This window comes from Molothrus aeneus, chromosome 16 (genome assembly GCF_037042795.1).
Source record: "Molothrus aeneus isolate 106 chromosome 16, BPBGC_Maene_1.0, whole genome shotgun sequence".
Taxonomy (NCBI): Eukaryota; Metazoa; Chordata; class Aves; order Passeriformes; family Icteridae; genus Molothrus; species Molothrus aeneus.
In genome coordinates, this window is record NC_089661.1 from 15,487,584 (window position 1) to 15,513,411 (window position 25,828).

Genomic DNA, 25,828 nt, shown 5'->3' on the forward strand with positions numbered 1-25,828 from the left:
CCCGTCCCGGGGGGCTGGCGGGGCACCTACCTGGGCTGCCGGGGCTCGGGATGGGCACCTTTTTGGGGACGGGCACCGGCGGCCCGGGCATCTTCTGAGGCGGCTGCGTCAGCACGGGCTTGGGGGACACCGGCGGCTTGAAGGGCTTCTTGGGCTCGGCGGGCGGCGGGACGAACTCGGGGCCGTCGGGGCGGGCGGCGGGCGGCGGGGTGGGCGGCGGCTCGGCCCCGCTCAGCTCCGAGGCCGGCCGCCGCTTCACGGTGCCGGTGCCGTTCTGGTACACGGCGAGCGTGGCCGGCTCCAGCGCCGGCTCCTTGTCCTTGGCTTTGGGCCGGCGCTTGACGGTGTCGGACTCGGTGAGGACGAAGCGGACGCCGTCCTGCTGGCTCTGCCTGGCCCGGATCCGCCGCTTGAGCGTGGCGCTGGCCTCCACCTTGGCCAGGTCCCCGTGGCGGTGGGCCGGGGACAGCCCCTCGCCCGTCTCCCCGCGGGCCGGCCCCAGGGGCCGCGGCCGCTGCTTGATGGTGAGGGTGCCGTCCTCGGCGAAGGGGATGCCGTCGGGGGAGCCGCCGCGTTCCACCCGCAGCCGCTCGCCGGGGCCGTCGGCGGCCGCCTCCGACCGCACGCTGTCGGCGCGCTCTCGGCGGGCGGCTGCCACCAGCCCGGTGACGGGGCCGCTGATGGTCCGGCGCCGGTTCACCACCTCCCCGTCCAGCCCGATGGCCTCCTTATGCTTGACGGTGGCCAGCACGGTGGCCACGCGGGCGCGGTCGGGGCTGCCCGGCGGCGGCCCGGGCTGTAGGTAGTAGCCCTCGGGCGCCTTGGCCGGCGCCGGCCCCGGCCCGGCTGCCACGTGCGGCTTCTGCAGCGCCAGGGCGCGGGCCCCGCCGCCGATGGACGACATCTCCAGCATGGCCGCGATGCTGCGCACGCTGCCGGCGCTGCCCGTGTCCACGCTGCCGCCCAGGTCGCTCGCCCGCCGCTGCTCCCGGCGGCCCTCGCCCTCGGCGCTGGGGGCTCCGACGGCCGCCTCGCCCTCACCCTCCTTGGGGAAGTCCTCGGCCATGCCGGCGCTGGAGATGGCAGAGCTGGAGCGCTTGGGAGGGGGCGGCGGGGGTCCCTTCTTCTTGGGCCGGACGGCGAAGGACTGGCTGCGGTTGACGTTCTTGTCGCCGCCGGCGGGTGCCCGCACCGAGTGGCTGCGGCCCACGCGGCGCTGCACGGTGGCGTAGGGCCCCGCGTCCGGCACCAGCAGCTCGTCCCGCTCCTGCTCGCTGTCGGAGGCGGCGTAGCGGTTCAGGCTGTGCGCCCGCTTCTTCGGCCTGCCCGGCTCCTCCTCGCCCTCGCCCGCCGGCGGCAGGCACAGCACGGGCACCGAGACGGGCAGCACGGGCACCCCCGGCGGCGGCGCCGCCTCGCCCTCGGCGGGCTGCGGCAGGACGTAGGCGAAGCCGCGGTGCGTGGGCGACTGGGGCAGGGAGCGGGGCGATGCCGGGCGCTCGCCGGGCGGCAGCAGCTGCGGGGTGGGCTTCACCTTGGCCGTGGCGTGAGCGGCCGCCGGGCCTTGCGGGGACGAGGGCCGTGCCTTGCCGGGGGTCTGCGGCGGCGTCAGCTGCCCGGCGGAGGCGGGGAAGGGCTGCCGGGGCTTGCCGGGCACCGGGGGCACGCTGGCGCGCTTCACGGGGTGGCCGTGCCGGGCCGGGCGGCTCTCCTTGGGCGGCGCAGGGGGGCTCTCCCCGGCCCCTTCCGCCAGGTACTCCTGGCTCTTGGAGATGGCGGCGGCGGGGGGGCCCCGCGGGCCGTCCCCCAGCAGCTCCTGCGAGCTGCTCATGCCCCGGGCGCGGCCGCCCAGCCCCGGCGGCGAGCGGTAACCGGGGGCTGCGGGGTTTGCCGCCTTCTCGGGGGGCTCCTCGGGGCCTTCGCCCGTTATGGCCACCTGCAGCTCGCTGCTGAGCTCGCTGTCCTGGAAGGTGGTCATCTTGGGCGACTGGCACTCGGGCGGCTCCGGCGGCGGGGACTCGATGGCCAGCACCTCTGGGCTCGGCCCCGACGCCTTCCTCTTCAGCGTGCCCGGCTCGTACTTGCCCAGCTCGGCGCGCTGCAGCTCCGCCAGCTTCTTCACCGCCAGCATCAGCTTCTTCTGGTGGCCTGGGGGCGGCACATGGCATCAGTGTCACCGCCAAGGCCACCGCAGGCAGCGCCGCGCGCGGGGCCTTACCCAGCTTGGTGATGCCGATCTCCTGCAGGTCCTCCCAGGTGATGTCGGTGATGAAGTCGATGTTCTCGTAGCCGTTCTCCACCAGCACCTTGTAGTACTGGGACAGGCCGATCATGGAGAGCCACAGCGCCAGGTTGGCCTGGGGTGGGTGCGGGGCACAGCTCAGCACCAGCTGGCAGTGGGGTCTGGCCCCGCCACCCCAGGCACCCCAGGCACACAGGAGAGCCCATTTTGCTGGGGGATCGCAGCCCCAGGGGACTCTCCCTGGCCCTGTGCTGTCCCCGTGCCCCACAAGCATCCTGGGCTATTGCCAGCCCCGTTCCCATGGGAAGCCTCTCACTGTGCCCAGACATTGGGGCAGGAGGGGTGTCACAGTGCCACATCCACAGGGATGACAGCTGGCAGCAGCCTGATGGGCTCTGGGGAGCTGCCATGAGGGAACATGGGCAGCTCTGGGACCACGGAGCCAGCTCCCACCCTTGTCCAGTGCCACCCCTCCCTGGAAGACAGGAGGGGACTCGTTGCCACCATGGATGTGGCTTCTGTCCCCCTGGCCCTATAGAGCCCTCACCGGTTTGTACTCGGGCAGCCACTCGGGGATGCTGAGGTTGTTGATCTCGGAGGCGATCTTCTTCCTGTGCCCCGGCTTGGTGACCCCGATGGCCGTGAGGTCCTGGGGCAGAGAGGGGGGGTCAGTGCCGCCCTGCTCCGGCCGTGCCTCCCTCCCACCGCCCCCGGCCCCACCTCCGGCGTCATCCGGCTGATGGTGGTGATGTCGTAGCCGGCGTTGATGAAGTTGGGAGCGTAGAGCTGCAGCTGGAACTTGCAGAGCCACTGGTACACGGCCTCCGAGCTCTGGCGAGAGGGGACAGATGGATGGGGGCAGCTCTGGGGATGGGGACCCGCCACTCCTGCCCTGTCCCCCAAGCTGTCCCCACCACACGCTCCCCACGGCACCCAGCGCTCCCCGCTCACCTTCCCCTCTGATGGAGGCTCCATTTTCTTCAGCTGGGGCTCGGCGGGGGGCTGGGGGGCGTAGGGGGAGCTGGCCACGCTCTGCGACCGCGACGAACCTGCCGGAGGGGCGGCGGTCAGCGCGGCCCGGCCCCGGGCTCCGGCCAAGGGAAGGGAGAGCCGAGCCCTGCCCTGGCGGGGTGCCACAGCCACAGCCCCAGGCTGGCAGGGCCAAGGGGGGCACAGGAGAGCACACGGGACACCCAGCCCAGCAGAGCAGCCCGGAGCACCCGCAGTGCCCCGGACAGGGTGCTGCTCCTCGGGGAGGGGCAGAAGAGCTGCTGTACCCGAGCAATGGGACCCAGCCAGAGCTGTCCCCCAGAGCCAGTGTCCCTGGAGCCCAGGCAGCAGCCGGAGGGTCCCTCTGCCCAAAACCCCCGGGCCACACTCCTCTGGCCTTGCCACCCGCCAGGCAGGCTCGCAGGAGCGTTCATCCCTTGGGCTCCCCCACGGGCATCCCTTGGTGCCCTCCCTGCAGGGTAAGGAGGGCTGCCCTGAAATTCTTCCCTCATGTGTCTGATCAGGATGGACAAGAGAAGCCCCTTCTCCCCCCACCAGCAACTGCATCTTCTGTGTGTGTGTGTGTGCATGTGTGTGTGTGTGCATGTGTGTGTGCATCCTCCCTGTGTGTGTGTGTGTGTGTGTGTGTGTGTGTGTGTGTGCATCCCCCTGTGTGTGTGTGTGTGTGCATGTGTGTGTGCATCCCCCCTGTGTGTGTGTGTGTGTGTGTGTGCATCCCCACTGTGTGTGCATCCCCCTGTGTGTGTGTGCGTGTGCATCCCCCTGTGTGTGCATCCCCCTGTGTGTGCATCCCCCGTGTGTGTGTGTGTGTGTGTGTGTGTGTGTGTGTGTGCATCCCCACTGTGTGTGCATCCCCCTGTGTGTGTGTGTGTGTGCATTCCCCCTGTGTGTGTGTGTGTGTGTGTGTGTGTGTGTGTGTGTGTGCATCCCCCCTGTGTGTGTGTGTGTGTGTGTGTGTGTGTGTGTGTGTGTGCATCCCCACTGTGTGTGTGTGTGTGTGCATGTGTGTGTGCATCCCCCCTGTGTGTGTGTGTGTGTGTGTGTGTGTGCATCCCCACTGTGTGTGCATCCCCCTGTGTGTGTGTGTGTGTGCATTCCCCCTGTGTGTGTGTGTGTGTGTGTGTGTGTGTGTGTGTGCATCCCCCCTGTGTGTGTGTGTGTGTGTGTGTGTGTGTGTGTGTGTGTGTGTGCATCCCCACTGTGTGTGTGTGTGTGTGCATGTGTGTGTGCATCCCCCCTGTGTGTGTGTGTGTGTGTGTGTGTGTGTGCATCCCCACTGTGTGTGCATCCCCCTGTGTGTGTGTGTGTGCGTGTGCATCCTCCCTGTGTGTGCATCCTTCGGGCATCTGCATCCCTCTCGCGTGGGCATCCTCCTCACATGTGCATCCCTCTGCCGTGTGCATCTCCCTCACGTCTGCATCCCACTTGCGTCTGCATCTCTCCAGCATGTTTCCCCCTCTCCCTAGCAACGTCTGCGCCCCCCTCCCCGCGTGCCCACCGCCCTCCCTGGGCGCGCCCCCTCCCCTGAGCGCATCCCCCTGCCCAGCTCTCTCTGCCCGCAGCCCGGGCAGCTCCGGGCATCCCCCCACGCCCACCCCCACGTGTGTCTCTCCCGTCTGTCCCCCCGGTCCCCGCTCCCGTGCCAGTCCCGTGGCGTGGGCACCCCGGTGGCGTGGCCGCGCTCCCTGCAGCCCCCCGGACGGCGGTGCCGGGGGTGGGGGGGACCCCACTCGGGCTCCAGCAGGGCTGGCGGGGGGGCCAGGGAAGGGAAGGGGCCGGGGAGCAGCGGTGCCCCCCCTGCCCGCCCCACGCCGCCCCCCGCCCCCCACGGGCCCCCACTAACCGAGGCAGGAGAAGGCCTGGCAGCAGCCGAAAGGCGACAGAGTCATTTTTTACCCACACGTTTTTCTTCTGGCGACGGGTGCCGTGGCAATAAAAAAAAAGACAAATCCCTGGATCCACGGCACGGCCAGGGCTCCTCCTGCTCCGGCAGCCGGGCGGCCGCAGCACGCACCTGCGGGGATGTCCTGCGCCTTGGCCGGCCCATCGCCCACGGCAGACTCTTGCGCAGAAGCCTTCTGGGAAAGGACCGTTGCCAGCAGCTGAAAAACACCCCGGCAAGGGGGGAGAGCAGGCAGCAGTGAGGCGGGCGGAGGGGGCCGGCGGGCCGGGGGTGCGTGTCGCGGGTGTCGCCGGTGTCGCGGGTGTCGCCGGTGTCGCGGGTGTCGCCGGTGTCGCGGGTACCGTGGATGCTGTGGGTGCTGCGGGTGCTGCCAGCTCGGGCGAGGGTGGGCAGGGAGGGTTGCAGCAGATTTCGGCGGCAGCGGGGAGAGCGGGAGCAGCAGATGGTGCTTTGCCGGCAGCAGGAGCCCACGGCACCGCCGCACCCCAAAGCCGGCCTGGCACACGCCCAGCCCAGGCTGCTGGCACGGGCTGGGGGTCCCCTGTGCCCGCGGGATGGAGCCCCCCTGGCTGGCAGCGTGCTGAGGCTCAGGGGCACATGGGCACGGCAGGCAGGGTGCCAGGGGATGTGGGCTGGTGGGCGCTGGGGCCGGTGGGCTGGCAGGTGCCATTGCCAGGGAATGGGACATCCCAGGGGCACTGCAGGGCTATTGTGGCAGTCGTGGCAGGGCAGCGTGCAGCGCGGTGTGCGGTGCTGGTGGCAGCAGTGCATGGTGGCAGTGTGCCAGGCCAGTGGCAGCAGTGCATGGTGGCAGCAGTGCATGTTTGCAGTGTGCCAGGCCGGTGGCAGCAGTGCATTGGTGGCAGTGTGCCAGGCCGGTGGCAGCAGTGCATGTTGCTGGTTGCAGTGTGCCAGGCTGGTGGCAGCAGTGCATGGTGCTGGTTGCAGTGTGCCAGGCCGGTGGCAGCAGTGCATTGGTGGCAGTGTGCCAGGCCAGTGGCAGCAGTGCATGGTGGCAGTGTGCCAGGCCAGTGGCAGCAGTGCATTGGTGGCAGTGTGCCAGGCCAGTGGCAGCAGTGCATGGTGGCAGCAGTGCATGGTGGCAGTGTGCCAGGCTGGTGGCAGCAGTGCATGGTGGCAGTGTGCCAGGCCAGTGGCAGCAGTGCATGGTGCTGGTTGCAGTGTGCCAGGCTGATGGCAGCAGTGTGTGCAGGACAGAGCACAGTGCAGAGGCCCCTGCAAGTGGCAGCAGAGACATGGCACAGCAGCCCCATGGACCTGTGGAATGTTTTGCAGGGGCTGAGCCCAGGCCCAGGCAGCACTCAGGGTGGAGGGGACAGGCTGGTGGCCGCTGTCGGTGACAGCATAGCTGGTGGCACACAGGGTATCGATGAGACTGCACAGCACCCAGTCAAGCACCAGCTGAGGTCAGGGCAGGCAGCAAACGCTGCAGGAGTGCAGCCAGCAGCAGCTGGCACGGCCGCCTCAGGGCTCTCCTTACCTTGACGCCCTCGGAGCCGGCGTGCAGGGCGTGCGCCCCGCTGCCCGCGCTCTGCCCGCTCCCCGAGCTGCGCGCCGAGGCCACGCTGCCCGTGCTGCCCAGGCTGCTGCGGTCACCACCTGCACACAGAGGAGAGGCTGTCAGGGCTCTGTGCCCCGCTCTTAGGGGACACCATGGCACGCGCTCTGCGTCCCACCGGTGCCGTACCTGCGAAGGGTTTCCGCAGCACCCAGATCTCCTCGGTGGGCGCTGCCGTGGCCGATCCGCCCTGCGACGGGGACAGGTGGGACGGGCTCATGTCGGCCCCGCGGGACCCTTGGTGGCAGAGCAGAGAGAGCGGCTGTCAGGCGTGTGGCGCTGCGCTCAGGCTCGCACGGCTGTGGCACAGGGAGGTGACCACGGCCCCGGGACTGGCGCTGCTGCAGGTGGGAACAGCCCCACAGGGAAGGCGTGGGGACCCCGGCTGTGTCCATGCCCAGAGCCATCCTAGGGCACTGTCCCACCCCAAGCTGGCAGAGGTGACAGTGACCGGCCCTGGGCTCTGTTGTGCAGAGCATCCCTTCCTCACTGCCAGCCAGGGACAGACCATGGTGGGGCGTTCCAATGCCCTGGCTGAGCCTGGACAAGGGACAGGGACCATGTCATCCCTTCATAGGACAGGATGGGGACATGACCCGGTGCAGGGAGCAAAGGGAGCTGGGCAAACTCAAGCAGTGGGGACCAGGGCTCCCACCCCACTGTCCCCTGTCCCAGGCAGTGCTGGCCATGTCCCTGCAGCTGCCTGCATCCATCTGCGGGGACCCAGGGGCTGTGCAGGGCCAGGCACCGGGTGTTGAAACCCTGGAGACACACAGGGGACACAGCAGTGGATGAGAGGACCTGGTCCTCCTCTGGGGCACAGCTTTGAGGGTCACCCCAGGGCACGGCTCCTCACCAGCTCACTGTGCTGGCCACCTCTGCCAGGTCCCACTTGCACCAGGGACAGCCAGCTCCGAGTGCAGGGGGAAAACAGCATCAGGTGAGATGGACAACAGCCCTACAAGGCCAGTGCTGCCACAGCCCCACCACGGCACCACCACTGTCCTGCGAGCCATGGGGCACTGCCACACCACCACCAGCCATGGGGTGTTGCCACCTCACTGCCAGCCATGGGGCACTGCCACCCCGCCACCAGCTGTGGCACATTGTCACCTCACTGCCAACCAGGCCAGTTCTGTTCATGGAGCTGCTCACTCCAACAGCACCAACCGTAGCAGGGGACGGGTGGTATAAGGTGATAAAGTCACTGAAGGAGCACAGCAGGGGACAAACAGCCTCACCAAATCAGGCTGGGACATCTCTGAGCTGCACATGCCATGGTCACACCAAGGAGCCTGGGCTTGTGCAGCTCCATGCGACCCCAGCAGGAGAGAAAGCCCCAGGGAAAAGAAGTGCTCCCTTGTCCCCAGTGCCAGCAGGGCCATCCAGTGCCCCAACGCAACCTCCTTAGCCACTGCCTCTGGGTCATGTGCAAATTCCCCTGGCCCCAGCCATCGAGGACAGAACCCCTGCAACCCCATGCTCCTGATGCACAGCCCTGCAGCATCTGTCCCGTGCCTGTGTCCCAGGGACGGTCCCCAGGGTTCAGCCGGGCTCTGCCTGTGCTGAGCCAGCCCCGAGAGCATCCCCTGGGAAAGCCCCCAGAGCCACAGCCCCTTCCAGCTCCGTGTGCACAGCCAGGACCTGGTCAGAGCTGGGCCCTGCAGGGAGGCTGTGGCCAGCAGAGGGTCCCTGAGCCCGTGGCACAGAGCGGTGGCACAGAGCTGTGGCACTGCGCTGCCAGCCCTGCCTGGCACAGGGCTGCGAGTGCTTTGGGGGTGCCCATGCACCCAGGCAGGAGCACAGGGGACACCGGGGTGGGGAGGGTGGCTGTGCCTTGGGCACTCGCTGTGCCAGCAGCACTGGAGCAGGTGTGGGAGGGAGCGGTGGCAGCGTGTGCCACCCGAGTGCCCCCGCTGCATGCACGCACGCGCATGCACACGCTGCATGCACACACACACACCCTGCAGCCCCCCGTGAGGGGGAGAGGCCGAGCAGAGAGAGAGGACTCGACACACGCTTTAAAGGAAAAGAAAGGAAAATCCATGGAGAGCACGAAGCGAGCGGTGAACTACCTTGTCCGTAACGCGGCTCGTCGGCACTGCTAGGGGAGAGCCTGTGATAGCCAAAGGAACTGAAAAGAGTCTGATGGGAATGTGGTGGTGGAGGTGGAGGTGGAGGCAGGGAATGGAACGGATGGGACGAGGCGTCACCGTTTAGCACAGCAGCCCCGTAAGCCGGGAGCGGGATCTTTTGGAAGTGTTGGGGGATTGTTACAGTCTCCCATGAACCTGATAATAAAACATAACAAGAGACAAAATGAAAAGAATCAAAATAATAGAGACACTCTCAGTGCCGCCAAAAAAGGAAAAAAAAAAAAAAAAAGAAAAGAAAAGAAAATAAAAGAAAGGGGGGAGAAGGCAGCAAATCAAAAATGCGACCAAAGGGACGTGGAGAAGCCAGAACTGAGACCCAGGCGAGGCGGAGCGGAGCCGAGGAGCAGCAGTGGGAGCTCAGCACAGGCACAGCCCAGCACAGGGCACGGACACATCCCCGGGACAGCCCCAGGGTCAGCTCACGGGCTCTCACAGCCAGGCTGTGGGTCCTGCTCCCTGCAGGGCCATCCCAGGGCAGCGGGGCTGCAGGCAGGGCTGGGCTGGGGCTGCAGCACCGGCACCCCTGTGTGCAGGGGTGAGCTGTGACACAGTGCCTGCACCCCACACTGCTGCCACCGGGGTGGCTACAGAGCTCCACAGCCTGGCTAGCGCTGCTGTGGGCCAGCTGCAGCCCAGGAGCACAGAGCTCAGCCCAGGAGACATGGATGGCATCTCTGCTACTGGCATACACCCATACCTGGAGGGTGGCTCTGACCCTGCCTGTCCAGCACCAGGTGCCTCCAGGGGTGCTGTGGGTTGCCTGGCAGCCACTTGTACTGCCGGGCTCCTGAGATACTGTTCAAGTGCCACCATTGCCTGCCCATGTCCCCATGGTGTGGCTGTGCCCAGGATCCAGTCCCAGGGCTGGGGTGAAATGGTTGATGTGGGGTCTTTCAATGCTGCCTGCAGAGGCACCAGCCCCATTGGGGCTCTCCTGGCAGAGGGCACAGCCCAGGGACATCCCAAGGGACTGTCCCCAGGAGCCTAAAGGGATGATGATGGGAATGGGGATGGGAACAGGCAGCCACAGGGCAGGGGAGCAGGGGCCGATCCCTGAGATGGCCCCTGGCTGGAAAGACGCTCCCTGTGTGGCAGCATCAGCTCCCTGGCACTGGTGCCCAGCCCCTGCACAGACCCTGAGCACCAGCTCCTGTGACCCCACTGCTGTGCCTGTCCCTCCAAACCACAGTGACACCCCTGGGTCTCCTCATGCACCAACCTCCCAGCACCTCAGATGCCTCCCCCAGCCCAAGGGCAGCCAGGGCTGACCCCCAAACACCCCAGGGCTGCCAGCCCCAACCCCCAAGACACTGATCCCACAGACACCACGGGAACACGGACCCCGCACACTGGATGAGAGCACCAGCCCCACAGGCACCATGAGGACGCTGACCCCACACGCTTTAGGCACCGTCCCCACGCCCACGGCGGGGACACCGACCCCACATGCATGAGGGGCATCACCCTCTTTGCCTTCACCGCTGCAGCCCCCACACCCCTGTCCCCACCAAGCCAGGATGGGCTCCCCAGGGCTGGGGGTGCAGGGGGGATTATTTGCCTGTTCGTTTGCTTATGGCCTCGACGAGGCTGGAGGGGAAGTATCCCACGCGGTCGTTGCCGGTGCGGTTGTCGTGGATGCAGCCCTTCCACCGCCCGTCCGCGTGCTGCTCCAGCACCTGCGGGAGGCGCCGGGTCAGGGCCGGGCCGGGGCTGGCACTGCCACCGCGCTGTCCCCGGCCCCCCCGGCCGCACTCACGGTGATGACGTCCCCGGCTTTCACGTTGAGGCTGGTCAGGTCGTAGTTGTTGCAGTAGTCCTTGACGGCCCGGACCTGCAGAGCTGCAGAGGCGTCTGCGGGACGGAACGGGAGCGTCAGCGGCCGCTTGCCCCACCGGGGTTGGCACCCCCAGCCCGGCGTCCCTCGTGCCAGCACGGCCGCTCTGTGCCCTCCAACCCCCTACCCCGCAGCATCTGCTTGATCTCCTTGCTGGCCTGGCTGGTGGTGAACTGGTTGACGATGTCCAGGGCCGTCTGGTTGTAGGTGTTCCTGACGTGGGCGTTGATCCCGCTCTGCAATGGCACCGAGAGGGATTGGGAGGAGGCTGGTCCCCGTCCTGCCACCCCTGGGACTCCCTAGGCCACCAGCAGACCAGCAGCTGGAGGGCACAGCTCTCAGACCTTCGTGTGTACCCCCCTTGTGACCCTCACCCCTCGGTGTGCACCCCCAGGACCCTCGGAGCCTTGGTGCATCCCCTCCAGGACCCTCAGCTCTGCTCCCAGGGAGAGCTGCACAAGCTGCTCTGAGCCCCCAGCTGTGGGGTCACCCCCTTCCCACAGCCCCTGGCTGGGTTGGGGGTGCCTGGGGGCATCTGGGGGTGCCGAGGGGGGCCCTTACATCCAGCAGCAGCCGCACCACGTCCGTTTTGCCACAGAGCGCGGCCTCGTGCAGCGCCGTGCCCGCCTTGGTCTGCCGGTTGATGTCGATGCCAGCCTGCAGCAGGAGCCTGTGGGGAACAGCGGGGTCAGGGGGGCACAAGGGGCGCTGGTGCTGCCCCCCCTGCCCGCGGCACGCACCGGATGATGTCGATGTGGCCGTTCTTGGCGGCGAGGTGCAGGGGGCTGGTGCCGTTGGGGTCGGTGGTGTCCCCCGGTTTGGGCTCCAGCAGCGCCGCGCACATGTTGCTGTTCAGGAGCAGTTGGACCACCTGGCTCAGCAAACACAGACGGAGCAGGGCTGCAAGGGCGGCTCGGCCGCCCCCCAGGGCTGCAGCCCCCAGCCCCTGGCCCCTGGCCCCTGCCTCCCCCCTGCCAGCAGCCAGACTCCCCTGTGGTAGTGGCACTAAACACCCCCAGTGCCGGCCATCCCTGCACCCTGCCACCTGCCCCAGGACCTCACAGTGCTCCTGTCCCCCCCTGGGATCTCACAGTGCCCCTGTTCCCCCTGGGGACCTCACAGTGCTCCTGTCCCCCCCCGGGATCTCACAGTGCTGCTGTAGCCCCCAGAACCTCACAGTGCCCCTGTCCCCACCTGGGACCTCAGAGTGCCCCTGTCCCTTCCCAGTCCTCCTCTGGGGACACCCAGCCCTGCAAGAACTTACCCCGACCCGGCCAAACTCGCATGCCAGGTCCAGGGGCGTCTTCCCCGAGTTGTCCATGATGCAGGGGTTGGACTGGTGCTGCAGGAGCATCTCCGACTGGGGACAACCAAGACCCCGACCCGGTGAGGGCAGGGGTGGAGGGGTGGCACCACCCCCTGCCAGCCCCGTGCCCTCCGTACCACGTCGTAGTGCCCGTGCTGTGCTGCCAGGTGCAGGGGGATCTGGCCCTCGTCCGACGGGATGTTCACAGAGGAGCCTGCCTTCAGCACCATTTTCATGGGCTCCTTCTTGCCCTGCCAGGCTGCGTAGTGCAGGGGCCTCATGCCTGCAGGGGCAAGAAGCCGTGAGCCTTCCATGTGCCAAGGCAGCGGGCAGAGCCTGCGCGGGACACGGGGCAGGGGACCCGGGACTCGCCTTTGTTGTCCTTGATGTCCACGGCAGCCTGTGCCTCCAGCAGCAGTGAGATGAGCTCTGTGTTGCCATTAAGTGCTGCATGGTGCAGAGCCGAGAACCTGGGGACCGGGCTGGTGTCAGGGGCCACTGTCCCCTCACGGCCCTGCCAAGCCCTGCCCAGCACCACGGCCTCCAACCTGCACCTCTGCAGCACCCAGGCCTGCTCTGCCCTCCATGTGCCCATGTCCCCGGGAAAGCCACCCCATATCCCTCTGTGGGCTTTGGGGTGAGAGCTGCTGCAGGCCTGGGAGTGCTGAGACCCCGCCGGGCTGGAGGTGCTGGGCAGGGCAGGCACAGAGGGTGGGGGTACCGGGGAGCCCCCTCCTCAGTGACCCACTTGCCCCAGGCTGGCCCCAGCAGTGCGGCCATGAGCACAGATGGCAGCGCTGCCGTGCCCGGTGCTGGGCTGTGGGGTGGGGAAAGCCCCCGGCCCCGCACCCGCTCTGCTCCGGCAGCTCCCAGAGGCTCCCGCCTGGGAAGCAGGCCAGGAGCTGACCTACTTGTGCTCCCGGCAGTGGCATCCTCCGTGCGGCTGCGCTGGCACCTACTGTGCCACTGCTCGGGGCCCTGGCCCTGCACAGCGTCCCCATCCCCTCTCCAGGGCCACCCCAGTGTCACCACCAGAGCATGGGAGCCCCCAGGACAGGCTGGCGTGTGGCTGCCCCGTGCCCGAGGGGCAGGTGTGGGTGACAATGCCCCTGGCCCTGTTCCCCGGTGCCCACGGAGCTGTGGGTGACAATGCCCCTGGCCCTGTTGGTGCCCATGGAGCTGTGGGTGACAATGCCCCTGGCCCTGTTCCCCAGTGCCCACGGAGCTGTGGGTGACAATGCCCCTGGCCCTGTTCCCCGGTGCCCATGGAGCTGTGGGTGACAATGCCCCTGGCCCTGTTCCCCGGTGCCCACGGAGCTGTGGGTGACAATGCCCCTGGCCCTGTTGGTGCCCATGGAGCTGTGGGTGACAATGCCCCTGGCCCTGTTCCCCGGTGCCCACGGAGCTGTGGGTGACAATGCCCCTGGCCCTGTTCCCCGGTGCCCATGGAACTGTGGGTGACAATGCCCCTGGCCCTGTTGGTGCCCATGGAACTGTGGGTGACAATGCCCCTGGCCCTGTTCCCCGGTGCCCATGGAGCTGTGGGTGACAATCCCTCTGGCCCTGTTGGTGCCCATGGAGCTGTGGGTGACAATGCCCCTGGCCCTGTTCCCCAGCCCCAGCCGGGGGGACCCATCCCATGGGGAGCAGGCTCCAGGCACGGCGGTGCCCACGGAGCTGTGGCTGCCATGCCCGGCGGGGAGCGGCGATGTGAGCAGACAGCCTGCACAGGAGGCCGATCCCCAACGTCTGCCTGGGAAATGTCAACATTTTCCGCTCCACCGCCCTGCTCAGATCCGCTCAAGATGGTGCAAATCGCAGCCTGCCCCGGGGCTGCCTCGGGGGCTTCCCTCGGGCACCTCATGGCCCAGTCGGCCACCTCGGCCACGAGCCGGGGAGCAGGGCACCAGGGCCAGCACGGGGACACCAGCACGGTGCTCACCCTCACGGGGACACCAGCAGAGCTCACACAGAGCGGAGCACAGCCGGGCTGCAGCCTGGATCCCAGGGGATCCTTTCCAGGAGCAGTGCTGGAGGTTGGAGGCTGCTCCCCTTGAGCTTCAGCACCCTCTGAACCTTCCAGGAGCTGGACACGAGCTGGGCCCTGCCTGCAGCTCCCCAGCCTTGCCACGATGCTCAGCCCTGCTGTGGCCTGCTGGCTCTGCCGAGCCTGAGGTGGCCCTGGGGTGGTGCCCCCTTGCCCCTGGCACAGCGATGAGCTGGCAGGTACCAGGGGATGCCCACTGCCACCACCCTGGTGACGAGGATGAGGAGGCAGCTGGGCTGCTGTGGCCGTACATCCCCAGGGCATGGCCTCCTGTTCTGCTGCTCTCCCTGGCATTGCCCTGGCACAGCAGAGGGAACAAGTGGCATCTCATCGTGCTGCTGCCCTGCTCAAGGGGGATCTCAGGGCGAGGGGAGCCGGGGGCAGCTGCTGCCCAGCCCCACAAGCAGCACTCCCACGGCAGCATCCCCTGTGCAGGGCCCCGCTGCCTCCCCGCAGCCTCATTAGTGTGATTAGCAGGGTGGTCTGCGGCCCCTTTCTGTTGCTCCTGCCCCTCGGATGTGGCTGTGCAGCATCACCCGTGCCTGGCGGGGTCACAGCTCTCCCACCCGGCTCCCCACAGGGCTGAGCTCCTGAGGAGCCCCCCAGGGCTGGGAAAAGTGTGGTGAGATGTGGGCACAGCCCTGCCTCTGCCTCCAGCACCAGCTCTGGGTGCAGGCAGGGCTCAGCCATGTGGGCTAATGGGGCCAGAGCCCTGGAGCTGGCAGCTCGGAGAGCCTGGCATTGGCACACAGGCACTGGGCACTCCCACAGCAGGGGCACCCCCTGCTCACAGCACCCACAGCACCCACACCCGGGCTGGGGCTCCCACTCACCCGTCCGTGTCCTGGAAGTTGACATTGACTCTCTTTGCTGATCCGAGGAGCTCTGGAAGGGAGGGAAGGGGACAGGGTGTTAGAGGAGGTGGCTGGTGCGGGGACAGGGGGCACACCAGGGAGGGGACGTGGTGGCAGCTCCAGCTTTCCCTGCCTACCAAGGCTGGGGCTCCCTGCAGCTCCACAGGGGCTGTGTGAGGCTGCCTGAACCTGCAGGCTCAGGGTGGGGGTCCCTGCTGAAGGTGGCAGAGCCCGGGGGCTCCTCCTGGCACCAGCTTCTGCCCATTCTCTCCTAGGGCTCCCCCCTGGCTCCTCCACCTGGCTGAGGCTCTGGAATGGCCCCTGCAGCCCCTGCTGGGCAGAGCTCAGCACGTTCCCCTGTACCCCCAGCCCCCCCTGCACTGCCCTCCCCACCCTTCTGGGAAATTAAACCGCGCCAGGGCAATCCAATTAGCAGCACGAGGAAGGATGGAGCCAGATTTACATAAGATTTACCCGAAAAACGCCACTCAGGCTTTCCAGTGAGCTGCTCTTCCCACAGCGGGAGCAGGAGAAGGAAGAGGAGGGCGGGAGCAGCACGGCAGAGCCCCACAGGGGACCCACACAGCAGCCCCTGAGCCCAACACAGTGAGCACAGCTCCAGCCCTGAGTCCATGGGAGAGGACCCAAAGGCTGCATGGCCTGGCAGGGAGAATGGGCAAAGGCACTCGAAGCCAGGGACAAGCTCTTGTTGGGAGAAGCTGGCTGGAAGGGGCTGCTTCAGGCAGGGAAAGGGAATTTGGGGCCAAGAGACACTCCCTGTGCGCCTTGGCCATGGCCTTGCTCTCTCCCCCTCTACCGTGTCCCCTTGTCAGTGTCCCTGTGTTTATTGAATGATTGGACACAAGGCTGTGCCACAGCCCAGGAGCCTCTGCACGGACAAACAGGGCTCAGAGGGCACCAGCAGCAGGAGGGGTGGCTGTGTCCGTCCCCGACCCTCAAACCTGGGCAGTGGGGCCGGGCTCAGCCAGCCCTGCCCAGGCCATGCAGCACAGACGGGCCCAGGAGTGGCCAGGACAGAGGCTCTGTCTCATGGCTGCCCCCTGCACTCCAGGGCTGCCCAGGTGTCCGAGCTGCAGGACATTTGCTAATGCTGACACAGCCCAGTGTGACAGGTGACAGCTGCAGAGGACAGGTTCTACGAGCCACAGCAACCACCCTCCAGCCACCAGGTGCCCAGGCTCTCCTCCCAGATGAGGTGCCTCATGTGGGATGAGAAGGAGCACTGCAGGGTGCCTGGAGAGGGACAGGGACACCTTGGGGTCCCCAGGGTGTGGGCAGGGACAGGAATGGCACGGAAGCCCCCAAATCCCATCCCTGCCATAGCATCCCCGTGCTCCCCTGGGAAGAGCTGCCCATGAGTGGTGGGCAGAGCCCCTGTGACACCGGGAGTGACCCAGTCCCCGCAGCCCCGCGCTGCCGCCAGCGTCCCCAACAAAGGCGCATTCAGCCCCGTGGAGAGGAGCCCAGCGCCGCTTCCGCTGCTCCCCGCGCCAGGAGCCAGCTCCCAGGAGAGGGGCCGAGCTGCCCCCAGGGATGCCAGGGCCAGCGGACAAAAGGAGCCGTGGGCGCAGGAGCGGCACCGTGCCCGGCGCTGGCTCCAGCCTGCGGCCCCGAGACGGGCCCCGAGACGGGCGATGGGGCCTTGCGGACGGACGGACGGACGGACGGACGGACGGATGGACGCTGTCAGCAGGTCTGCAGGGCCTGGCCTTTCCCACGGGTTGATCCCAGCCAGGGGCTGGCACAGGGCAGTGCCCGGGCATCAGGGTGCAGTGGTGATGCCATTAGTGATCCCCAGGCACGTGCCACCCTCGGCATCACCAAACCACCATGGCCCCAGCGCAGCGTAGCGGCAAATCTTTCCTCCCTGCACCTGCAGGAGAGGCTGCGGCTGCCAAAATCTGTTTAGCACTTCCATCACTGCCCGTGCCAAGTGCTTAGTCAGTGACTTCCAGCCATGCAGTGGTTTGACTTTCCTTAAAGCTCTGGAAGTGGCCGTCAGCGTGCCGAAGGCAGCTGGAGCACGGAGCCCAGCTGGGCTCTCAGAAAAACCCCAGTTCCCAGAGCAGGAGGGAAGGATGGCTGCCCTGGTCACCACATCCACAGTGAGATTTGCAGCCAGTCTGGGGGCAACAAGAGCCGGGAGAGCTCATTAATGGCTGGGAATTAATGACAAGGAACATTCTTCCGCTAACAAGGCAGAGAGAAGGGAGCTGAGTGCTTCCAATTAAAATATCAGCTACAAAAGGAGATGGGCACAGTGGGGAGGAGAGCAGAGCTCCTTCATGGCCACACTGCCAGTGAGCACCCAGGGTGTCCCTGGCTGTCCTCTCTGCTGGGATCACTGGAGGGTGGCAGGGACCACCGAGCACCTGCAGTCACCATCCTGCCCTCTCCATGCAGGTGCCATCAGGAAGGTGCTTTTGCAGGGGTGGCACATCTTTGCTCAGACAGCCTGAGCCCCACCACCATCCTTGGGACACCCCAGTGTCCCCTCTTGGCTCCCCATGGGCTGCTCAGGTGATGGTTGTGCCACGTGGGGTCACAGGGCTCCCCTGGTGTCTCAAGGCCCAGCTCTCCACCATTCTCAGAGCAGTTTGCACCCCACAAACACCCTGGGGGCAGGACCACGATGCCAGCCCCAGGGAAGGGGGGCACGCCCAGGCCCTGGCACCGCGGGGTGCAGCTCAGTGTGCAGCGGGAGCCGCAGCGTCTGCCATCAACACCAGCTATAAACAGCGCCTGCCGGAGTAAACAGCGCGGCAGGAGCGGCCTGCCCTGCTCCCGGGAACGCCTTCACTCAAACACAGGCACTGCAGGAGCTAAATCACGCTCGGGTTGAGCCCGGCGCTCCGCGTGCAGCCCCGGCCCCGGCGGGCACCACGGTGCAGGCGACGCACGGGCAGCTGGCACGTGCAGGGCCTGTGCATGGGAACCCGCTCTGCCCCACCCCAGGGTCACCGGGGCTCCTGCCACTGTGCCTGGCAGCTGCTTTGGGCACCCTGGAGCACGTCAGGAGGAGGCCCCCGTGCCCAACCACAGCACTGGGCACTGCGATGCACGGCCATGAGGAGGCCCCATGCCCAAGCAGCAATCCCAGTACATGCCACAGGGAGATCACAGTGCCCAGTCCCTGCTCCAGGTATCCCAGAACACGCTGTATGGAGACACCTGTGCCCAGGTGGCCGGTGTATGCCATGGTGGGACCCCAGTGGCCAAGCACAGCTCTGGGCGCCCCAGTGCAGGTTGCAGCGAACCCCCTGTGCCCAGCTGCTCCATCCCCTCCCTGCACATGTGTCCAAGGCCACGGCCCCACATGGTGGGAGTCCTCAGGGGGCTCCTCACCCTTCCCAGCACCGCCTCACGTGCTCCTGTGCCAGCCTCTGCGGCCAGCGCAGCGCCAGCAGCGATCGATGCCCGGCCGGAGCGTGGGGGCTCCCGGCCAAGCCCCCGCTGACGAAGCACATCCTCACCCAGCTCCCCCGGCAGGCAGCAGGCGGCTGCTCCAAGCAGATGGCTCCAGCCTCCACTAAATCAACATCTACTTAATGAGGGGAAAGCATTGCTGCCCCCTCCCCAGCATGGCGGCAGCCGATCAGCCAGGAGAACCCCCCAAATCCTCCTCTCCATCCTTTCCTTCACCCCTCTGCAGTGACCCCACTCCCCCCCAGCCCCATCCCTGCTGCTTCCCCACTCCCCAGCTCATGTGGGCAGCCAGACCCCCGTGTGTGCCCCCACAAACACAACAGGACCCCACAAGGAGCCAATATCCACAGGGAAGACATTCAAGGCAAGCGCCTGTTTCAGAGACGGGGGGAGGATCCTGCAGCGGCATCGCTGGGAGCTGCCGGATAAAGGAAGCATCCAAAATAGCTGCTCTTAATTATATCCCTGCTAACGAGCGCCACGCAAACAACGGGCACTGCACGAGGAGCCCTGCCATGGGGGTCTCTTATTCCTCACTGCGAGGATGGGGTCCCCACCGTGGCCTGTGCCACGGGGGGGACCCCACTGAGGCAGCCCTGGCTGGGGCTGGTGCTGACGGTGACACTGGGGAGCCGGTCGTGACAGGGAAAAGCTTGTACTCCTGCAGCCAAGGTCGTGTCAGGCGCTGGGGCCGGCCATGCTCAGATGCTAATGAAGCCGTTATCATCTTCCGATCGATCGGGACTGTATAAATAATGCACCGGGAAGCTCGTTGTGCAGGGAAAGGGATTGCCTGGGGCCAAGGGGTGGCTGGGATGGGATGGAGCCATTGCAGGGCAGTACTTGGCACAGCTGGATCACTGCTGCCCACCACAGCTGGACAGACATCTCTCACCACAGCTGGACACCCCGGTGTCCATCACAGCTGGACATACACCTCTCACCACAGCTGGATATCCACTGCTCATCACAGCTGGACACCCCAGTGTCCACCACAGCTGGATAACAACTGCCCATCACAGCTGCACACCCACAGCTGCATGCCCCGCTGCCCATCCCCAGCCATTCCCCAAATCCCAAGGCACTTTTGGGGGATGCTGCCCGTGTGCCCAGCACAGGTACAGGTGCTCCGGATGCCCATCCCTGGCAGACCCTTCTCCAGGAAGGGGTGAAATCCGCACTGGAGGCTGGCTGGGCTCTGGCAGCCTGAGTCACCGCGCAGCGCTGTCCCCTGGGGCTGCAGGAAGCAGCTTAAATGCAGCTTTCAAGAGGCAGCAGGGACTCCACTGTGATGCTTTTATTTTTACAAAAAAGAAACTTTTCAGTCCCTTGGGATGGCGCGGGGCTGAGCCTGTGGGCTGCCAGGGCAGTTGGGGACAGGGGACATGGGTGTACCCATGGCAGAGCCAACCCACCAGGGCTGGGGTTGTCCAGGGGACCCAGCACCCACCAGCAGCTCCTGTGGAGGTCCCCGCTCTCCCCCTGTATTCCCAAGCCATATCCTCACCTGACCTTTGCCGTGTGGTACCATGCAGCCAGGCCAAGCCACGCTGCATCAGCTGGACCCCTTTGGGCAGTGCCAGCCCCCCCAGCCCCCTGAGTACCACACGGGGCTCTGCTGAGCAGGGGCTCCCTGGTGACTCGGCCCAGGGCACCCAGGAAGCAGCAGCAGGGACGGGCAGGACAGAGATGTGACAGGGGGACATGGGTGGGACATGAGGGGCTGTGCCCAGCTCTGTGCGACCAGCACCGAGCATCACAGCTGCCTGCTGTGCCCAGTGCCCGGTCCCTGCTGTGCCTGGTGCCCGGTCCCTGCTGTGCCTGGTGCCCAGTCCCTGCTGTGCCCAGTGCCTGGTCCCTGCTGTGCCTGCCTGGTGCCCGGTCCCTGCTGTGCCCAGTGCCTGGTCCCTGCTGTGCCCGGTGCCCGGTCCCTGCTGTGCCTGGTGCCTGGTCCCTGCTGTGCCCAGTGCCTGCCATGCCCAGTACCAGCCGCCTGCCATGCCCAGTGCCAGAGCCTGCTGTGCCCGGTGCCAGCCGCATGCCCACACTCGTCTCTGTGGAAATGAATGTTGGTGTCGCTTACAGGGAGCTCTAATTGCCAGCCTGTGGCAAACAGGTAATTTTCAATAATCACCCTGGCTGGAAAGAGCTGCTGCTGGCACAGTGAGGCTGGCACGGCAGGGATGGGGACATGGCTGCTCAGGGCCACTGTCACCTGTGTCTGCCCGTCCATCCATCCATCCATCCATCCATCCATCCATCCATCCATCCATCCATCCATCCATCCATCCATCCCAGCACGGCTGGCACTGCACCTCCTCGGGACACGGGAGCAGACGGAGGTGGGTACACACTACTCACGTCCACCCTGGGGCAGAGCCCTCCTGCCCCATCCCCATCCCCATCCTCATCTTCCCCGGCTCCTCCCCCTCCTCATCCCCTCTGCACGGCCAGGGAGGAGGGACCCTGTCCACGCTGGCTGCAGGGCGGGACCTGGAGCTTTGTGCATCTTAAAGCATCATTAACCAAGGCACGGCGGTGATCACTGGCCTCCCATGAACCCGGCACCGTGCAGCAGCACTGGGAAGTGGTGGGAGCCTCTGGTGTGCCTCGAGCGTGTGCACACGTGTGCAAATCTGTGTGGAGGCAGCCCAGATCAGCTCCTGGTGTGCACACGTGTGCTCATCTGTGAGCAGGCATCTCAGATCAGCTCCTGGTGTGCCCTGAGTGTGTGAACATGTGTACATGTCTGTGTGCAGGCAGCCCAGATCAGCTCCCAGTGTACCCTGAGTGTGTGAACACGTGTGCACATCTGTGTGCAGGTGGCCCAGATCCATCAGAGGCTCTGGGGGCTGCTGCAGCGCTGTCTCTGAGCTCCCAGCCATGCACAGCTAAACAGGCCCCGGGTTCTATTTAAACCTGATGCCTCCAGAGCCATCGTTTGTCCTCATGCACGGCCGCTGCACCGTGCCCACCTTCTGCTCCAGGGCTGTGTTCCCAGCGGGCATGGAGGGGCAGCATGGGCACAGGCACGGGCAGCTCTGTGGCCTGGCAGCTCAGGGGTGTGCCAGTGACCGCCGGGGCGGTGGGCAGCAGGGATGTGCAGCCAGGCCATGCCCGGCATCATCCAGGAGCACAGGGAGTGCAGCTGGAGGCCTCACACTGCTCCCGCCGGGCTGGCAGCGCTGCAGGGGAGGCACATGGCTGGCAGCACCCGTCCCAGTGTCCCCAGTGCCCCCAGTGTCCCCAGTGTCCCAGTGTCCCAGTGTCCCCAGTGCCCACAGTGTCCCCAGCGCCCACAGTGTCCCCAGTGCCCCCAGTATCCCCAGTGCCCGCAGTGTCCCCAGTGCCTGCAGTGTCCCCAGTGCCTGCAGTGTCCCAGTGTCCCCAGTATCCCCAATGTCCCCAGTGCCCCCAGTATCCCCAGTGCCCGCAGTGTCCCCAGTGCCTGCAGTGTCCCAGTGTCCCCAGTATCCCCAGTGCCCCCAGTATCCCCAATGTCCCCAGTGCCCCCAGTATCCCCAGCGCCCGCAGTGTCCCAGTGCCCCCAGTATCCCCAGTATCCCCAATGTCCCCAGTGTCCCCAGTATACCCAATGTCCCCAGTGCCCCCAGTGTCCCCAGTGCCCCCAGCACGGCAGGCACAGGGAGGGGGCTGGCAGGGGCTGGCAGGACCGAGGCTCAGGCAGCCGCTGAGCACACCCGGGGAGCGGGGCTGTGCTGCTGCGGAGCTGCAGGGCTGCGAGGAGCGCGCTGCCGTAAACAGCCCAGCTGCAATGCAGGAGCCGGGCAGCCGTCGCTTTGTCTCTGCTCCAGCGGCTGCCGCGGGCCGGGAACCCGCGGGGCCTCTCGAGGAGCTCCGGCAGTCACATCTGGAAGGGATCAGCGGCTGCTGCCGCCGCCGCCACGAGCCGGCCGTGCCCGGCCCCACGGCCCCACGGCCCCACGGCCCCACGGCCCCACGGCCCCACGGCCGGGCAGGAGGCAGCACCGGCGTGGGCAGCGGAGAGGCCACGGGCACGGGGCACATGGGCACACCATGCACACACGTTCACATGGATGCACAGGGGCATGCACAGGGGCTGGGGCCCTCAGAGGATGCACAGGGGCTGGGGCATGCACATGAGCACATGCATTCACATGGATGCACAGGGGCCGGGGCATGCACAGGGTGCACAGGGGCTGGGGCACCCACAGGTGCACAGCAATGGATGCACAAGGATGCAGAGGGGCACGTGTGGGCACACAGGAGGGGCACCCAGACACCCGAGCGCCGAGGAGCAGAGCCTGTGGTGGCTCCTTGGGCACCATCTCCAGCTTGGTCCATCTCCAGCTGACACAGACCATGGCAGGGCACAGTGCTGGGGTCCCCTCACCCTGCTGCACCCTTGGGCACCATCTCCAGCTTGGTCCATCTCCAGCTGACTCAGACCATGGTAGGGCACAGTGCTGGGGTCCCCTCACCCTGCTGCACCCCAGGACACCCCAGCCCCACAGCCACCTCCACCTGCTCGGCACTCTCCAGGTGCCAGCAGTGACCTTGTGGGGACAGCCAAGGAGACCCGGGCAGAGCTGGCACTCCCAGCTGGCCGCTCTCCCAGCACGGTGCTGCCCCACCGGGTGGCTGGTGCCAGCACCGGGACCCATCCATCACCGGAGCAGTCCCGGCAGCACGGGGCTGTCAGGAGAGGCCAGGCCAGCTCTGCATCCCAGCTCCCCATTTCTCAGGCTGATTGCTCCTGTCGCTGCAGAGCCCAGCGTTAAACACCTCATTTTCTACTCCCGTATTGAGTTGGAAAATACTATTAACATTTCATTAGAGCTAAAAGATCCCTCTCAGCCCGGCAGGATGAGCCAGCCCTCGTCCTGCCGGGCAGGGGGGCATCACTGGGAAGAGGAGAACCAGGAGGGCAAGTCCCACGTGCCCCAGGTGTGGGACAGGATGGTGAGCCAGGGCAGAGGTGACATCAACGCTGCACACTGGCTCGGTGACCTGTTGGGCATGGCCACCCTTGCAGCACACTTGGCCAGGGACAGGACACAAAACAGTGGCAGAACAACAGTGTCCATGCAGGCACTCCTGAGTTTTGCTGCCCAATGCCTCTCGCTCACTGGAAGGGAAGCCTGGCCCAGTAGGACCAGCACCACTCATTAAATATCAGCAAATTTATTCTCCAGCATTCTCCCAACAGTGCTGAGCACCACTCCCAGCACACACCAGCCCCAGCACCAGCTCCAGGACAGACAGCACTCTGGGAAACAAACTCAGGTATCACCCAAGAGCTGGGCCCTCCCCTCCAGCACTCACCCCACCAGCAGTGCCACAGCTCCCACCTGCCATGAGCCAGGAATGTGCTCACTGAGCACCCAGCACTGCTCTGGGACCCACCTGGGCCCTGGCACAGCAGCACAGAGCTGCCATCCCCAGGCCCTGCTGCTGTAGCCACTGCAGACACGTGGGGAGGGGGAAGGGGCTGGGGGCACCTGGGCTCACCGACATGGGCAGGGGGACTGATCACAGCCATTCCCAGCAGCTGGGAAGGGGAAGGAAGGGTTAAACAGAGTGCAGAGAGGAGGAGAGGAGCCAGACGCCAGCCTGGCTACTGGAAACCACCGTGGCCTGGCAGCCACTGGGACGGCTGTGGAGAGGAGCTCAGGGCACTCACAGCACTCAGACCTGCTCAGTGCCAGCCCTGCCACCCTTGGGTGCAGGCTGGCCCTGCCACGTCCCCCCAGTGCCACCCCCAGCACAGGGGCAGTGAGGTCCTGGTGCACACACAGCCGTGGGAGAGCCCCGCAGAGGGGCTGCCAAAGGGCTGCTTGGTGTCCAGCCAGGTGGATTTGGGACTGCTGAGAGGAAATCCAGGCCAGGGAGGGAGCTGGGAATGGAGCCGCCAGCCCGTGGCTCGCTGCCCCTCCATGGCAGTGGCCAAGTGTCCCCAGTGCCCAGAGCTGTCCTGCGGGGCAGGGACCCTGCAGCCAGCCCGGACACGGGGGCTGTGCTGGGGCCAGGGGGCAGGGAGGGTGTGCACGCACAGCTCGGCCCAGCACAGAGGCAAGAAATGTAAAAGAATGAGAAGCCACCCCAGGCTGAGCAATCGTGCCCCTCTGGAAGGAAACTTGGCACACTCCAGCCCACACTTCCCTGCCAAGTCCTGCTGGGAGCGAGGCTTTGCACACGGGCTGGGAACCCCCAGAGGCTGATGAGGGACCCGCTGACGCGTGGAGGAGCTGGGCAGCAGCTGGAGGAACCTGGGCAGGGCTCAGAGCACAGCCCGTGCCTGGGCCACGCCTGGGATGCACCCACATCTCCCCTTGCTGGCACCACCCCCGTGCCCCAGCCCATCCCCTTGGCATTCTGCCCCTCCATCCCTGCCAAGGGCACGGGGGGAGGCGTGGGAGCAGTGCCTGGCCATGCCATGGGGGATGCACGGGCCCAGCACCGCTTTGGCCACAGGATCTGGCCCCACAGCCCCTTCCCCCAGTCCAGATGTGCTGTCCAGCACCTCTGGATGGCTCCAGAGGCAGCAGCGTGCAGGGGCTCCAGCACCCCAGTGAGCATCATTTGCTCATCCCTGCCTGGGTTTCTCTGTCAGCAGGGAGGTTCTGCCCGCTGCCCAGGGAGCAGCAGCAGGAGCCATCAGGGGTGGCTGCCTCCCAGGGAAGGCTCCTGCTCTCCCACAGGGCCGGGGGAACCGGGCAGCTCCGGCGGCTGCCGGCCACGTGTGCCCTGGGCACTGCACCACAATTGGATTTGCATCTGCCCTGCCTTTTACTGCATGGAAATTGAATTGTAAAATGTCAAAGACATTTCCTAACTGCGCCATATTAGCCCGGTTTTATTAAATACTGTTATCAGAGCAGATTATGAATGCAATCAACTGCAGGCAAGAAAACCCAGAATTAACTGGCCACTGTGCAGGAGGACACACCGGAGGGCAGGAGGCAGCTGGCGAGGCCCTGCCCAGAGCCTGTGTCCCCAGGTGCTCTGGCTCTGCTTCCCACTGTCCCCAAATCCTGGAGCAGCGGTGAAGGAACATCCCAACCCAGCCAGTGCAGCTCCACTCACATCCCAGGATGGCTCCCCAGGGACAGCAGGACACTGAGGGTTCTCCCTGAGCTTTGAGGTCCCTTCCTAGGCATGGCGAGCCTGCTCCCTGCACATGGCAGCAGGGCCAGACTGATGGGACAAGCCCTGAGATGCCAGCGCTGCTGTCAGTGACACATAGGGCAGGATACAGAGCCCTGCCCAGGTGGCAGAGCAGGAACAGGCCTCTCCTGCCCAGAGTGGGGACACGCTGAGAGCTGCCCAGGCCTCAGCACCAGCACCCCGGGCAGTGGGGCCAGGCTGGGCTGGGTTACCCAGGGCTCACCTGACGTGGCAGGACACAGGGGATGCAGAGCTCCGTGCCCAGCCCTGATCCCAGCCAGGCAGCATGGCTAACCCAGC

The 25,828-nt window shown here is 66.3% G+C and overlaps 1 protein-coding gene across 3 annotated transcripts in view; it reads right to left on the minus strand.

Annotated features, from left to right (window-relative positions):
- Positions 1-25,828, minus strand: part of CASKIN1 (CASK interacting protein 1) — a 29,983-nt gene that overhangs the window by 1,080 nt on the left and 3,075 nt on the right. Inside the window, exons 2-19 of one of the 3 annotated variants that reach the window (XM_066560698.1) lie at positions 14,912-14,963; positions 12,404-12,501; positions 12,172-12,314; positions 11,990-12,085; positions 11,466-11,596; positions 11,287-11,395; positions 10,853-10,961; positions 10,648-10,742; positions 10,450-10,567; positions 8,811-9,026; positions 6,865-6,972; positions 6,658-6,776; positions 5,268-5,355; positions 3,194-3,291; positions 2,963-3,073; positions 2,790-2,891; positions 2,219-2,357; positions 31-2,148 (exon numbers count right to left, since the gene is read on the minus strand). In XM_066560698.1, coding sequence (XP_066416795.1) covers positions 31-2,148; positions 2,219-2,357; positions 2,790-2,891; positions 2,963-3,073; positions 3,194-3,291; positions 5,268-5,355; positions 6,658-6,776; positions 6,865-6,972; positions 8,811-9,026; positions 10,450-10,567; positions 10,648-10,742; positions 10,853-10,961; positions 11,287-11,395; positions 11,466-11,596; positions 11,990-12,085; positions 12,172-12,314; positions 12,404-12,501; positions 14,912-14,963 — 4,050 coding nt within the window. Of the gene's footprint in view, positions 1-30; positions 2,149-2,218; positions 2,358-2,789; positions 2,892-2,962; positions 3,074-3,193; positions 3,292-5,267; positions 5,356-6,657; positions 6,777-6,864; positions 6,973-8,810; positions 9,027-10,449; positions 10,568-10,647; positions 10,743-10,852; positions 10,962-11,286; positions 11,396-11,465; positions 11,597-11,989; positions 12,086-12,168; positions 12,315-12,403; positions 12,502-14,911; positions 14,964-25,828 lie in introns of all 3 variants that reach the window. The other 2 variants (XM_066560697.1, XM_066560699.1) reach the window with 2 other exon arrangements.